Source organism: Carassius auratus, chromosome 38 (assembly GCF_003368295.1).
Source record: "Carassius auratus strain Wakin chromosome 38, ASM336829v1, whole genome shotgun sequence".
Taxonomy (NCBI): domain Eukaryota; kingdom Metazoa; phylum Chordata; class Actinopteri; order Cypriniformes; family Cyprinidae; genus Carassius; species Carassius auratus.
Genome location: NC_039280.1, coordinates 23455160 through 23470141, shown reverse-complemented (window position 1 = coordinate 23470141; position 14982 = coordinate 23455160). Strand labels below are relative to the sequence as shown.

Genomic DNA, 14982 nt, shown 5'->3' with positions numbered 1-14982 from the left:
CGTTCCCCCAACAGGGGTTCTCCTGCTTCTAAGCAGACTATTAGTCATCGGATAGTCGAGGCTATCAACGCTTCCTATGAGTCCTCTGGTCGTCCCCCGCTGTCGAGAGCCAAGGCTCACTCTACTTGGGGTAATGCGGCCTCCAAGGCCTTCTTAGCAGGTGGATCCATGCTGGACATCTGCAATGCTGCGGGGTGGTCCACGCCCTCTACGTTTGTTAAATTCTATGGCCTAGACAAGCCAGTCACTCCAGGCGCTTCCGTCCTCCTGTCCTAAGCTGTGCTCTTCGGATACACACTAGGCAGGGGTTTGGTAGTCAGTGCCGTTGGTACTCGTTCCCCAAAGCATTGACGCAGCTCGAGTTCCTGAAGAGGAACGTCTCTAGGTTATGTATGTAACCCTTGTTCCCTGAGGGAACGAGACGCTGCGTCTCGGAGCCATACCCCCCATACCCTGCCGGCGCTTGCTGGTACTCGAAGCTGACGCCAGCTGCATGGCACATGCTTTTATAGCTTCCTGGTCGCTTACGTCACTCCGCCGGTGACGTCACGCACTTCCATTGGTCTGATTTCACACGATATTCAGAGTCGCGCACACTGGGCGCGTTCCCCAAAGCTCATTGACGCAGCGTCTCGTTCCCTCGAGGAACTAGGGTTACATACGTAACCTAGAGACGTTTTTTTCAACTGCTCACACACAGAATCTCTCCTTGTCACACAGTTTCTGAAAGCTGTCAGTCAAACAGCAGAAGCACACACCAAATCTACAAAACCAGACACAAATCATCAGCCTTTGACTCAGTGTAGCAAAACACAACACACAACTCTCTGTAACACACACAAAACTAACAGGAATTAAAGGGGTCATCTGATGCTTTTTTAAAGGTCATTATTTTGTGTATTTGGTGTAACAGAATATGTTGGCATGCTTTAATGTTCAAAAAACACATTATGTTTCAAATTCTGTACATTATTGTAGGTCCTCTATGCCCCTTCTCTCTCAAACGCGTCATTTTCTACAAAGCCCCTCCTTCTCACAAGAGCAGTCTGCTCTGATTGGCCAACTGAGCCAGTGCACTGTGATTGGCCGAACACCGCAAGCACTGGTCTGAAATGTAACGGCCCTTACAGAGTTGTGCCAGACACAGTGATGAAGCTCGTATGTGTTTGCAGTACGGCGAGCGTGATTTCACCAAGTACAACATGTTCCTGGATCAGCATTCCAATCAACCAATCAGAATAGAGCGATAACTTTTCAGAATATACTGTATCTGTTTTAGGCTTAACTGGTTCATAATCAGAAGAGATGATCAGAGGAAACAATCATTCATAGTGTCTCTGATGTTTCCCAGAACCCTGAACAACAACAACATCAGCAGCATCCCAGTGTCCAGCTTCAACCACATGCCCAAGCTCAGGACCTTGTGAGTGACGCACACACACACATACAACACATGAAACACACACACATACACACACACTCACTCACTCACTCACTCACACACACACAAACACACACACGCACGCACACACACGCACGCACACACACACACGCACACACACAAACACACGCACTCACGCACACACACACACACTCACGCACACACACACACACACACACACACACACACTCAAACACACACACTCACTGTACAGTATGTTCTGCTATATTTCTCTGGAATTTGTGAACAGTTTTACCACAAGGAGCCTTATTCTAATTTTTTTCTTGTTTATTTACTTATTTTGTTTTTCACATACAGATTAACGCTATGAAATGGACAGGTTTCCATTAAATATAAATTCCTTAATACAAGTGTTAAAGTTTTAGAGAATGAAATCCAGTCCCTGTGACTCCAGTCAGTTTGGATGTTCTCTGTTTCTGTTTAATGTTTTGAAAGAGTATGTGTCCTCTTTACCAAACAGAAAGAAGCCCCTTCTAATCAGATCTAATCTAATCAGTTACTGGGTAAAGATGATCGGCTGCTGGCGTTAGTGTTAGCAGAACAGCTCAGTGACAGGCTTAGCACAGCATGAATATCCATGTCGGTCCAGACGGGTTTTTACTGGCAAGAGCTGGTCTGGTGTTGGACCAGCATTGTCTTTCTGCTAGAGCCGACTGAGTTTAATCAAGTCAAGGATCCTGGTGCGAGACCGGTAGCCAAAACACCACATGATCTTCTGCTGCTTTTATTAGCTGAGATCTGAGCAAACACCATTGACGGCCTGGTTAAAGGAAGAGTTGACCTGAAAACAAACATTAGCTGAAGATGTCCTCACCCTCAGGCTATCCAGGGTGAAGATTTGTTGAAATGCATAACTGCATCAGTGTCTCATCAATGGATGCTCTGCAGTGAATGGGTGCCGTCAGAATGAGAGTCTGATAAAAACATCCCAATAATCCACAGCACTCCAGTCCATCAGTGAACATCTGTAGAAGACAAGACCTGAAACACATCCAGCATTAAGATGATTTTAACTCAAATCTGAGTCTATAATCCATAATAACACTTCCTCCAGTGAAGAAGTGCATCTGCTGTTGTCTCTCACATCAGAATCCAGACACAGATTTGTTCAGCGCTGTTTTGGCTTGTAAACAGTACTTGATCTGTGCAGATTTCTCTCCTGATTCGGACACCAGAGGAAGCGTTATTAAGGTTTTTTCATAGTTTAACTGTGGATTACATGAAGTTATTGTGATGTTTTTATCAGCTGTTTGGACTCTCGTTCTGATGGCACCCATTCACTGCAGAGCATCCATTGATGAGACACTGATGAAATGCTACATTTCATCAAAGCTGATTTGGCGTATTTTTTCAGTAAAGTATTATTATTATTTTTGCATGAACCAATATTCCTTTATCCTGCTGTTTAAAATAATTGGATAAAAGCTTCATCTTAACATATTTTTTTTCTCCCCACCTTCAGTCGTTTACATTCCAACTCCCTGATCTGCGACTGTAATCTGTCCTGGCTGTCGCAGTGGCTGCGCGAGCGGCCCACCATCGGTCTGTTCACGCAGTGCAGCGCTCCGGCTCCGATACGAGGACTTAATGTAGCCGAGGTCCAGAAACATGAATTCAGCTGTTCAGGTAAACAGGTCTTCCAGCGTCTGCACCCGAATCTGCTGCATTGCATCATTTGTAGTGAAAAACAACGGCTAGCTCTAGTGTTGTGATGTCTGCTTACTGCACACTTTATTACTCACATCCTCTCGTTATTCGATGCTAATGTGCCTCTGCAGGTCAGTCTGAAGACGCTGCTGTGCAGTCCTGTAGTTTTGCCACGGGCTCGTGTCCGGCCGTCTGCACCTGCAGTAATAATATAGTGGACTGCAGAGGGAAAGGACTGACTGTGATCCCGGACAACCTGCCCGACAGCATGACAGAGATGTAAGATCCTCAAACAGTACAGCAAGGGGCAAGCAACGCCAAGGTTGTGGGTTCAGTTCCCAGGAAATGCATGAACTGAACAGATGTATTTTTTTAATGCAATGCAAGACAGTTTGGATAAAAGCGTTTGCTAAATGCAATAGTTTGATCTTCTGAGGTGCTGTAGTACAACACAAAGGTCAGTATAATGTGAATCAGGAGCACGCACAGACATGCACACACACTAGTACACTTCCAGACGTGGGATCTGTCGATTACAGTCGCATGATCTACAGCAGATGTCTTTGGACACAGAGAAGCTCAGTGTGCAGAGAGTCGACCGCATGAATGTGCTTTCTGGAATCACTGCAATCCAAAGAATGTAAATTGTGTTTCTATATTTCCTAGCGGGTGCGCTGCTTTTGAAGAGAAGGGAAATTCTGTAAGTGTTCAAGTCAAACTGTTATTGCCTGTGGCTCTGAAGGCACTAAATGACCCTGACAAATGACTTTCCTGTTTTAAATGAGGCTTTTTCGACTGAAAACAACTGCTTTCTTCCCAGCGCTGTGGCCTGAACCTGCAGGGTGTGCCATTAAATCAGACCCTGAAAACTCTGGCTGACCCCCAGACACCACTGACATCCAAACCCCACAGAAAGACATTCAGTCTGTTCTCTACGCTCCTGCCATCAGTGTTTCCTATCACAGCTCATCCATCCAGGCCACAGAAATCATACACACATGCGAGTTCAGACTGCTTCTGGAAGAATTACTGTATGTAGTCTTTGAATATACACACGTTATTTTAGAAAAAGCTCATGTTTCTCAATCAGTTTGTGATTGTATTCTACTTGTCAGGCCCTTTTCCAAATGCACACTATACATTAAGGCTGGAGTTCACTACACATCTTAAAAAATCTGAACAGATTTCAAACACTAGGCATCACACACTTGCCGACTTTGTAAATGGTTAAAGAGAAAAAACTGGGCATCATACACTGAATATATCACACACCACCGGAGCTTTACAACAAACTGATGCAGAAATATGTTCTACATATCAGACATGCTTGATCTCCTCCAACTGCACTGAATCAGAGTCTGAAGATGAAAAAGAAGGACCTCCAGAGAGAAGAGACTAGAGATACACTGGAGACTGTGAGAGTGTGTCTGTGGCTTCTGCTCGTGTGGATTCGAGATGGCAGTGAGACAAAAACATCTCAATGTTGCATTAACACCTGCATTTTTCTTTATCTCTCTTTTCGCAGACGACTGGAACAAAACAGCATCAAATCCATCCCTCCAGGAGCATTTTCTCCTTATAAGAAACTGCGCAGAATGTAAGTTTGCCGCAGCTGAGTGAACACAACACTCCTCACACTCAACAGACTTTCATAGACATCATGCTGACTGTACGGTGACGACCAGATCAAATTCAGATGCACTGATTAGACTAGTTCATACAGAATCCCGCTGAACCAGTCCTGTAAAGCTGGACTCGTAACCTGCTCTAAATGAACAGCTGGAGCCAAGGCTGATGTGGTAGACCACCTTGAACCAGCAGAAACCAGCCTGACCCATTTAAACAGTGTGACATTCACTCTCTTTCCAGCTGACATGTAGCACAGCTCTGCAGACTCCCATGTCTTCTGGCGGAGGAGTGTTTCCTCTCTCTGTGTGCCGTGCTGTGCTGGCGTGTGGTTTGATGGCTAGACCGCAGGCTTATTAAAGTCTTCTCCAGGGCCTATAATGCTGCCGTTTACTAACAGTCCTCCCCACAGCGCCACCACAGCAGGGCTGGAGGGTCAGAGCTACACCTCTACAGTCAGACGAGGAGATGCAGTCTGTCCTCTTCACTCATCCTCTGCTGAAGCCTGTCTTCATCCTCCTTCATCTGTCTTTACAGAGATCTCAGCAACAACCAGATTTCTGAGCTCGCTCCTGACGCCTTCCAGGGCCTGCGCTCACTGAACTCACTGTGAGTGTGTGTGTGTGTGAGAGAGAGAGAGAGAGTGTGTGTGTGTGTGTGTGTGTGTGTGTGTGTGAGAGAGAGAGTGTGTGTGTGTGTGTGAGTGTGTGTGTGTGTGTGAGAGAGAGAGAGAGAGAGAGAGTGTGTGTGTGTGTGTGTGTGTGTGTGTGAACTGTAAAGGATGCTGTGTTTTGCTACTTTTGTTTCATCGCAACCTTAAAGAAACTGTTTAACCAAAATTGCTAATTTTCTGAAAATGTATTCATGCTCAGGCCATCCAAGATGTAGATAAGTTTGTTTCTTTGTCTACTTCCGTCGGTGTGTGAATGTGTGTGTGAATGGGTGAATGTGAGGCAAATTGTAAAGCGCTTTGGATGGCCATGTGGTCTGTTGAAAGCGCTATATAAATGCAGTCCATTTACCATTTACCATTTTTGTCAGATTTGGAGAAATGTCTCATCAACGGATGCTCTGAAGTGAATGGGTGCCGTCAGAATGAGAGTCTGATAAAAACATCCCAATAATCCACAGCACTCCAGTCCATCAGTGAACATCTGGAGAAGACAAAACCTGAAACACATCCAGCATTAAGATGATTTTAACTCAAACACATAGAGTCTATAATCCAGAATAACACTTCCTCCAGTGAAACAGTGTTCTGGTCTGAATCAGGAGAGAAATCTGCACAGATCCAAAACAGCTCTAAACAAATATGTGGATTTGTTTCTTACAAACACACATCTTGTGTCTTCTCCAGATGTTCACTGATGGACTATTTATTAATTGTGTTTAGACTCTCATTCTAACGGCACCCATTCACTGCAGAGCATCCACCGATGAAATATTTCTCCAAATCTGATGAAGAAACAATCGCATCTCGTTACTGGATGGGGAGTAAATATTTCATTTTTGAAATTTTAACTATCCCTTTGATGCAAAAAAAAATCCTCAAATATCCCCTTTTCTTCTTTGAAATAATTTCAGCTGCTAAAGTGGCACATTTCAAGACCAGAAAATGTATTTCTAATGTAAACTAAGAAAATTGCGGTCAGTTCTGAGATCTGCAGCTCAGTTTATAACTCGTGTGTGATCTTCAGCAGTGAGGATGTGTGTATGTGTGTGTGTGTGTATGTGTGTGTGTGTGTGTGTGTGTGTGTGTGTGTGTGTGTGTGTGTGTGGTCTTCTGCTGACGGTCTCTCTGATGTTCAGGGTTCTGTACGGAAACAAGATCACTGATCTGCCCAGAGGAGTGTTTGACGGACTCTACGCCCTGCAGCTGCTGTGAGTGTGAGATTGCATTGCTCAGTGGTTGCTCTAGAGTATACAGCCATAAACTCAACGTGGACAGGACAGCTCAGATCATATGGTTTCAGAAGAATACCCCACTGCAGAAAGAGTTTTTATTCATGATTATTCTTTCTTAAGGGCTGGGAAGTACTCAACAGGTGTAGATTATAACAGTATATTTCATGCTAAGTGTTTCATCAGCATCTCTCTCTCTCTCTTCCTCGTGTGTTTCCAGCCTTTTGAACGCAAACAAGATCCACTGTCTCCGTGCGAACACCTTTCAGGACCTGCAGAATCTCTCGCTGCTTTCTTTATATGACAACAAAATCCAGACGCTGTCCAAGGGCACGTTCACCTCGCTGCGCGCCATCCAGACCCTGTGAGCTCACACACACACACACACACACACACACACACACACACACACACACACCATGTGCTTTTGATTCATCTTCAAACAGTATTCATTTACAATCAGAAAAGAACGTGCTTGCTTGCCTGATGTTGAGGAGTATTAATGGGCATTGAATAGATTTAAACCTAATGCTTCTATTTGTATAAAAACATGCAATAATAAATAAAACTGCATATGTGTTGTTGATGTAGTTTAATGAATATGTTCCACTGATCTTGCATGTAAAAAAAATATTTGGTATATTGTAGGTATATTTTGGGTTTTATGGTTAATTGGGACTCTCCATTGTGTAAGTTTTTTTTTTTTTTTGGTATTTTCTATCGCCCTACACCTAAACCTACCTCACAGAATACCTATTCAAATTTGAGTCCTCATAAAACCACATAAAAACACAAAAACACTACAATATATCCTCTGAACAACTTAATTAAGAGTCTAGCAAATAGCAGGTTACGTCTTCAGTCCTGAACAGTAAACTGCAGCTCATGGGAGGTTCAGACAGAGTTCCTGGTGGATTCATGATCATCAGTATCTCTAGATGAGCTGAACTGCACATGGATGTTGAAAAGGTGAATGTGTTTGTGTCTCTGCAGTCATCTGGCTCAGAATCCCTTCATCTGTGACTGTAATCTGAAGTGGTTGGCTGATTACCTGCGCTCTAACCCCATCGAGACCAGTGGTGCCCGCTGCACCAGCCCTCGCCGGCTCGCCAACAAACGCATCGGCCAGATCAAGAGCAAGAAGTTCCGCTGCTCCGGTAAAACACTGCCACAGACCTTCACTGTGCACACCTCAAACTCTGTACACTACTCCAGACTTCATTCTGTTTATACTCATACACTCGTACTGACGATCCATTACACACTGTGATTGATCAAAGACTCTTACTGAACTGAAGGAGTTAGACACATCACAGTGAGTCCGCTGTTAAACACACTAGAGTATTATAACAGCTGCTGAATATCCACTAGCATACTTCTGGAAGAAGTCTATTCTGCTCACTGAGGCTGCATTTATTTGATCAAAAATACTGTAAAATTGTGAAATAATATTACAGTTTAAAACATCTGTTTTCTGTGTGAATCTGTGTTAAAGTATAATTTATTTCTGTGATGCTCCGCTGTATTTTCAGCATCATTCCTCCAGTCTTCAGTGTCACATGATCTTCAGAAATCATGAAAATATGATGATTTACTGCTCGAGAAACATTTATGATTATGATTTTATGATTATTATTAATGTTGAACACAGTTGTACTGCACAATATTTCTGTGGAAACCATGATACATTTTATTTTTTCAGGATTCACAGATGAATAAAAAGTTCAAAAGATTCATAGAATTTATTTGAAATAAAAATATTTTGCAACATTATAATTTACTGTCACTTTTGATCAATGTAACACAAATAATATAGTTTGAGCAACATTAAATTCTAATAGTGTTTCATAATAATACAGTTTTTACTGTACTTTTGATCAAATAAAAGCAGCCTTGTTGAGCAAAAGAGGCTTCTTTCAAAGTCCTTCTGAACAGCAGTATATACTGAAGATGTGTATATATATACAACAGATTGTGATCAGCTATCATTTATTACAAATGGTTTCCAGTGCATCATGTTTTGTTTTGGAAAATGAATCATATACAGGATTTCTGAAATGCTTTATTATTTTCTGTGCTACATAAAGTGCTTGAATGCAATGTTTGATCCTATAATAATAGCGTTTGCAGAGCTGATTCTCACACATGCATTCTGTCCGTTCTACACAACAGCTGGTGAAATGGATTGATACACATACCAAAACACAAGCCAGACAAATGTAAAATCTCAATTGTTCATGCTGTTCACCACCACAGCACTGAAGCACTGCATACACACTATGGGAAAACAGTCTTTACAGTAACACTCTTTCCTTTATCTCTGTCGCCTTCCATCATTCACACAGTCGATGTTCTGTGAATGCATTTGTATTCTGAGATGCTGATGGTGTGTGATTAGCTTTGGTGATTATTGTCTTCCTGTGTTTCCATCACAGCCAAAGAGCAGTATGTCATCCCAGGTGAGTGTGTGCCGCATTCATTAACATGACACGAAGCCTTGGTTTTCTTCATAGTCTGTGTTTGAGCAGCTTCTTTAATTCCAGTACAACAAAGTAAGAAATCATGATGACTCATTTCAGAAGATCTGTGGGGACTGGGTGGTCTCCTGGAGTGTGTGTGCACTTTAATTATTGAACACTCATTAGATAACAGCCTCCAGCTGTGCTGCATGTAGACACTTGCTCTGTTCATCTCTTCTGTGAGCACTTCTGCTCAAACGGCTGGAATACGACAGTGTTGTGTTTGCTGCAGGAACGGAGGACACCAGGCTGAGCAGCGACTGTAATAATGACCCCGTCTGTCCAGCCAAATGCCGCTGTGAGTCCACTGTAGTGGACTGCTCCAATCTACAGCTGAACCGCATCCCCGAGCACATCCCAGCGTCCACCACTGAACTGTAAGACAGCAAACACCTCACACCTGCCAATGAAGGCCAACAAAATTAACCTTGGTTTCATTTTAGTAAAAGAGTATTAACCATGGGTTTTTTTTTGGCGTATTGATTACCATTTGTATAACAGTTTTACTACAAATATCATTGTTAAACTATGGTATGATTAGCGTACCATGGTTAATTTGTGGTTTCCATGGTTTAAATACAGATATCTGGCATGAAACTGTAGATAGGTCTAACTTAATCTGAACTAATGGCATCATCACATGGCACAGCTGATTGGTTCTCTCTTGCATCTGTAGCCAATGAGCTCACTGCTCAACATTCAGATATATGACTAGTGCTGTAGCGGTTGCAGCTTGCTTTAGAAACCCTCCACCTTCCCCAGCTCCACCTGTATAGATCTGTTTCGAGGTGATTCAAGTATGCTATATGAGGGTCATTTCATGTGTGTTATACTTGCAGAAGCAACATTTCTTACATGCTCACAGCAGCAGCAGCGTGGCAGATCTGTTCCACCAAGACCAAATACATTAACATTGTCATAATTCCTCCGAGAGTTGTCGTGACAGAACTGGTTTAACTGGGGGTTTTTTGTGGTTTTGTTAGTAAGCCCTGCTAAAAAACAAAAAAACAATCGAAACCATCTCAGAAATTCTAATGGTTTCCACTACTAATGCCATTACAAACATAAAAAAACATCCACTTTTAACCATTAAAATGGTTTCCTGCAGTGTGTTTTGGGACATATTCCATTAGTATTTAATAGTTTTAACAAGCCGCCAATAAAAGGTGACCAATTACCAGTAAAGACCAATTACAGTTTCCAGTAAAACAATACAATTCCCATTATAACCAGTAAACCATCTCAACATTTCAGCAAGGAAACCATGGATCATTTTCGTAAGGGCTGTTTGTGTTATTTCATCTCATTCTTCCATGTGTTTTCTCCAGGCGTCTCAACAATAACGAGATCAGGGCGATAGAGGCCGCAGGTGCTTTCAAGATGCTTTCTCACCTGAAGAAAATGTAAGTGCCGCCGCTCTCTCGTCCGTGTCACACTCTGGTCCTGGTGCTCCAATGACATCATGGTTTGATCTGCAGAAACCTGAGCAATAATAAGATCTCTGAAATCGAGGATGGGGCGTTTGAGGGGGCGTCTTCGGTCAACGAGCTGCACCTGACAGCAAACCAGCTGGATTCAGTGCACAGCGGGATGTTCAGAGGACTGGACGGCCTGCGCATGCTGTGAGCACAGCGTCCATCAGAAACCCATCAGATTTTAATCAGCCATAATATGTGTGGAAACTCCTCTTCACATCTTTCTGTTCTAGAATGCTGCGCAACAATCGCATCAGCTGCATTCACAACAACAGTTTCACGGGCTTGCACAGCGTCCGTCTGCTGTCACTCTACGACAACACGCTGACCAGCATCACCCCCGGAGCCTTCGACACGCTGCAGAGCCTCTCAACCCTGTACGAGACAAACACACATTGGCAGAAATCCTGAGAAGGAGTTTAGCATATGGTGGTAGAGACAGATGTTTCCTGTGATCATTAACTCGAGCCGGATCATTCCTGGGAAGCCGTGCCTTTGGAGCCTGATGGTTTCTTCAATAGTTTTTGAGTTGATTTAACTGTGTTCTCCTCATTCATTTGACTTTCAAAAGCTTTAAGGCCTTTCACACTGAGTGAGGAAAAGGTTAGTTCATCCAAAGATGAAAATTAGATTTAGATGAAAGATGAAAAATGATTTATTCACCCTCAGGCCATCCTGGGTGTATAGTGGTCAAACCCATTAAAGTGCATAAATCCATCATAAAAAGTGCTCCACGTGGCTCCAGGGGGTTAATAAAGGCATCAAAATCCAGGAGACGGGAGGGTGTAGTGTTGGAAGTCAAAAGTATGAAATATGATACTAAAAAAACTATTATCAAACCGTTTGATTCATTCCGTAACATATAAATGTATCTTAGTGAAAGCTCTATCTTTAGATTTTTGTAATTCATTAAACCACACTTACAACTGTGTGATTTCTGCGTAAAAATAAGGTTTGATTTTGACTTTGGTCTAAACAAAAAGAGCAGAAGGGCTTATCGAAAAATGCTAATTCATTCTCTGCCAGCAGGTGGTGCTTTCAGGACGGCAGAAATATAGCCGTTTCTCCTGTAACCGCAGTACATGAAGCAACACAGCACCTGACTTTAAACCTCGCAGTGCTGATATTTAATCAATTAAACCATAGCCTTAGAAGTGTAAGCTATATCTCAATTCTTAGCTCTCTGTCCCCAAATTGAAGATGTAGTACCATTTAAGACCATTTGCTCCCATAATTCACACAAAGCATGATGGGATGTAGGAAAAAGGTAGCTACCAGACATTATGCTGCACCCTACAATACAGATCCTGTGTTGGGTGTAATGAATTACAAAATAATGCTCTATGTAAAGAGCACTTTGTTGTTTAGGACTAGTTTGGTGCTGCAGAGGTGGCTAATTCATATCTTTGTGTGTGTGTGTGTGTGTGTGTGAATGGCAGAAACCTGTTGGCCAACCCGTTCAACTGTAACTGCCACCTGGCGTGGTTGAGCAGCTGGCTGAGGAACCGTAAGATCGTGACGGGAAACCCTCGTTGCCAGCGGCCGGCGTTCCTCAAAGAGATCCCCCTGCAGGACGTGGCTTTACCAGACTTCCGCTGCCAGGAGGGTACACGCTCGTCTCTTCAGAAATATGGATTTGACACACTGCAGTGTGCCGTTTTCACAGTAGGATGATTCACTGGTTGTGTGTCTGTGATGTGGGCAGATCAAGAGGAGGCCAGCTGCATGCCGCCCGTTCAGTGTCCCCCAGAGTGCACCTGTCTGGAGACCGTGGTCCGCTGCAGCAACAAACACCTGCACGTCTTACCCAAGGGAATCCCACGCAACGTCACCGAGCTGTGAGTCCACGATCTGAACACCATTACACTGTCTTCTGTCTGGTATATGAGTGAATAGTTCAGCTAAATGTGTGCCACAAGTATCACTTTTAGTGTGTAAGCAATTTTTAAAAACTGTAATGTGGATCAGTGAGATTTCACAGTGGGCGGAGCTTCCAGAGCAATTCACAGAGGTCTCTAAAGGTAAAGTAAGAGGGTTGTATATGGTGTGTGTGTGTGTGTGTGTGTGTGTGTGAGAGAGAGTGGTTTTCAGTGGGAGTGTCACAGAGCTTCCGATCCTTCCTCCGAGCGTGAAAACCTCTCATTTACCAGAGCTCTCACTGACTCTAGCCAGGTGTGCTGCGCTCTCAGCCGTCATTAAAGCGTCTCCTCCTACCACCAAAACACCACGAGCAGACTTTCTCACACACACACCCCTCACACACACAACAGACAGCTTCATAAAGTTATTCTGAAGATAAATGACTGTGAGAAGCTGATAAATATGCAGATGGCTTTTAATTTTCTTGAAACAACACACAAGATAAATACAACATCAATCCACTTAGCTGTCACACTAAATGATTTTGAAGCCAAGAACATCAAAGCTTTATACTAGAACACCCCCCCCCCCTTCCCCAAACACACACACACACACACACACACACACACCATGTGTAGAAGGTTACTTCACAATCAGTAATGTGGTACAGGAGTGACAGATTGTTAATATCCTGCTGGAGAGCACCATCAGCTGTCGGTGTAGTCGTCTTTACAGTGAGTGTGTGTCTGCAGGTATCTGGATGGAAACCAGTTCAGCGTGGTGCCAAAGGAGCTGTCCACCTTCAAGAACCTGCAGCTAGTGTACGCCTCGCTCTCACTCTTCAACACACGTGTAACGGAGCAGTTGTCATCTTGGTTTGACGTCATGTTGTGATCTTTAATTTCAGAGACCTGAGTAACAACAGGATCAGCTCTCTGACCAACTCTTCGTTTGCCAGCATGAGTCAGCTGACGACGCTGTAGGTCTTCCACAGCATTAATCACACGCTGAGCGCTGTGCACTCACTCACTGCGGGGTCTGTCTGATTTTGTCCTGCAGGATCCTGAGCTATAACGCTCTGCGCTGTATCCCCACGCTGGCGTTCGGAGGGCTTCAGTCGCTCCGCTTGCTGTACGTACATCTTTATGATGGCTTTCCACCATCTAGCATGAAGCTTTCAGACTCATTTCTCATTCCAAACAGTGAAATTAATATTTAATGTAAATATATGTATAAAAGGGTTTTCTAGGGTTAATCAATATAAATAAATATTTTCATATTTTGAAATCATTTTTATGTTTAATTATGTTTAACGTTTCTGGAAAATGGTTTATATATATATATATATATATATAGCATGACATAAATGTATTTTAAATACTATTTAAATTTTAGTAGATTTATTGTATATATATATATATATATATATATATATATATATATATATATATATTTGGCTATTGCAAGGCAAGTTTATTTATATAGCACATTCCGTACACAATGGTAATTCAAAGTGCTTTACATAAAAGAGAGTAAAATAATCATGAAGAAAAATAATAACAAGAATAAAACAAGACATTTTAAAACTTTTCAAATAATTAAAACATTTACTTAATTAAAATGAATTTGAAAATACAGTGCAATAGGTTCGGACATAGCACAGTGCTCATTCAATAAATGCACAGCTAAACAGATGAGTTTTGAGTCTAGATTTAAATGTGACTAGTGTTTTAGCACATCTGATCTCTTCTGGAAGCTGATTTCAGCTGCGGACAGCATAGTAACTAAAGGAGGACTCCTCTTGTTTTGTGTGAACCCTTGGTATTTCTAACTGACTATAGTCAGAATCCTGGCAGCAGTGTTCTGGACGAGCTGCAGCTGTCTAATGGTCTTACAAATATACCACAGCGACTTAAGACTTGAACTGCTCTTCTAGTTATATGTTCTGCTTTTTCTGTAGTGATATGTTAGTATGTATGTTAAGAGATTTGAACTATAATAAGTATATTTTAAATATGTAATATCTTTAGGGTGTGTATATACACTAACTGTCGTGTCGCTCTAAGGTCTCTGCATGGTAATGACATCTCTGAACTGCCTGATGGGATCTTCAGCGACGCTGCATCGCTGTCACATCTGTGAGTAAAGGGTCCACACAAACACATCCGACTACATATACAGAAAACACACTGTGTGTGACAAATCTGACAGAAACAGAGCAGCACGTCCGGTCTGTTTCGTCTGCTGTGGCCTGAGGCTGTCATCTTCTCAGGGTTTGTGCTCTGGTGGTCAATCTGTCTGTCCTCAGATCCTTTAACCGTCTGCACATGTTACCAGCGGCTGTTCTGTGAGACCTACACACAACGAGTGTGAGCACACACTGACTGTTATTAAACACATCTAAAACCACACTTTCATTTTCTGGTGAAGATCCCTTTGTTTCTGGTGGAATGACTGTAGTACCCCGTCTCTCCTGCAGTTTGAACAGAAG

The 14982-nt window shown here is 42.7% G+C and overlaps 1 protein-coding gene across 2 annotated transcripts in view; it reads left to right on the top strand.

Annotated features, from left to right (window-relative positions):
• Nucleotides 1-14982, top strand: part of LOC113057424 (slit homolog 1 protein-like) — a 60106-nt gene that overhangs the window by 32352 nt on the left and 12772 nt on the right. For both annotated transcript variants that reach the window (XM_026224830.1, XM_026224831.1), the window contains 19 exons: nucleotides 1352-1423; nucleotides 2925-3088; nucleotides 3241-3388; nucleotides 4635-4706; nucleotides 5273-5344; nucleotides 6545-6616; nucleotides 6858-7001; nucleotides 7631-7794; nucleotides 9073-9096; nucleotides 9389-9533; nucleotides 10485-10559; nucleotides 10635-10778; nucleotides 10865-11008; nucleotides 12071-12237; nucleotides 12337-12469; nucleotides 13244-13312; nucleotides 13399-13470; nucleotides 13551-13622; nucleotides 14558-14629. In XM_026224830.1, coding sequence (XP_026080615.1) covers nucleotides 1352-1423; nucleotides 2925-3088; nucleotides 3241-3388; nucleotides 4635-4706; nucleotides 5273-5344; nucleotides 6545-6616; nucleotides 6858-7001; nucleotides 7631-7794; nucleotides 9073-9096; nucleotides 9389-9533; nucleotides 10485-10559; nucleotides 10635-10778; nucleotides 10865-11008; nucleotides 12071-12237; nucleotides 12337-12469; nucleotides 13244-13312; nucleotides 13399-13470; nucleotides 13551-13622; nucleotides 14558-14629 — 2025 coding nt within the window. The remainder of the gene's footprint in view (nucleotides 1-1351; nucleotides 1424-2924; nucleotides 3089-3240; nucleotides 3389-4634; nucleotides 4707-5272; nucleotides 5345-6544; nucleotides 6617-6857; nucleotides 7002-7630; nucleotides 7795-9072; nucleotides 9097-9388; nucleotides 9534-10484; nucleotides 10560-10634; nucleotides 10779-10864; nucleotides 11009-12070; nucleotides 12238-12336; nucleotides 12470-13243; nucleotides 13313-13398; nucleotides 13471-13550; nucleotides 13623-14557; nucleotides 14630-14982) is intronic.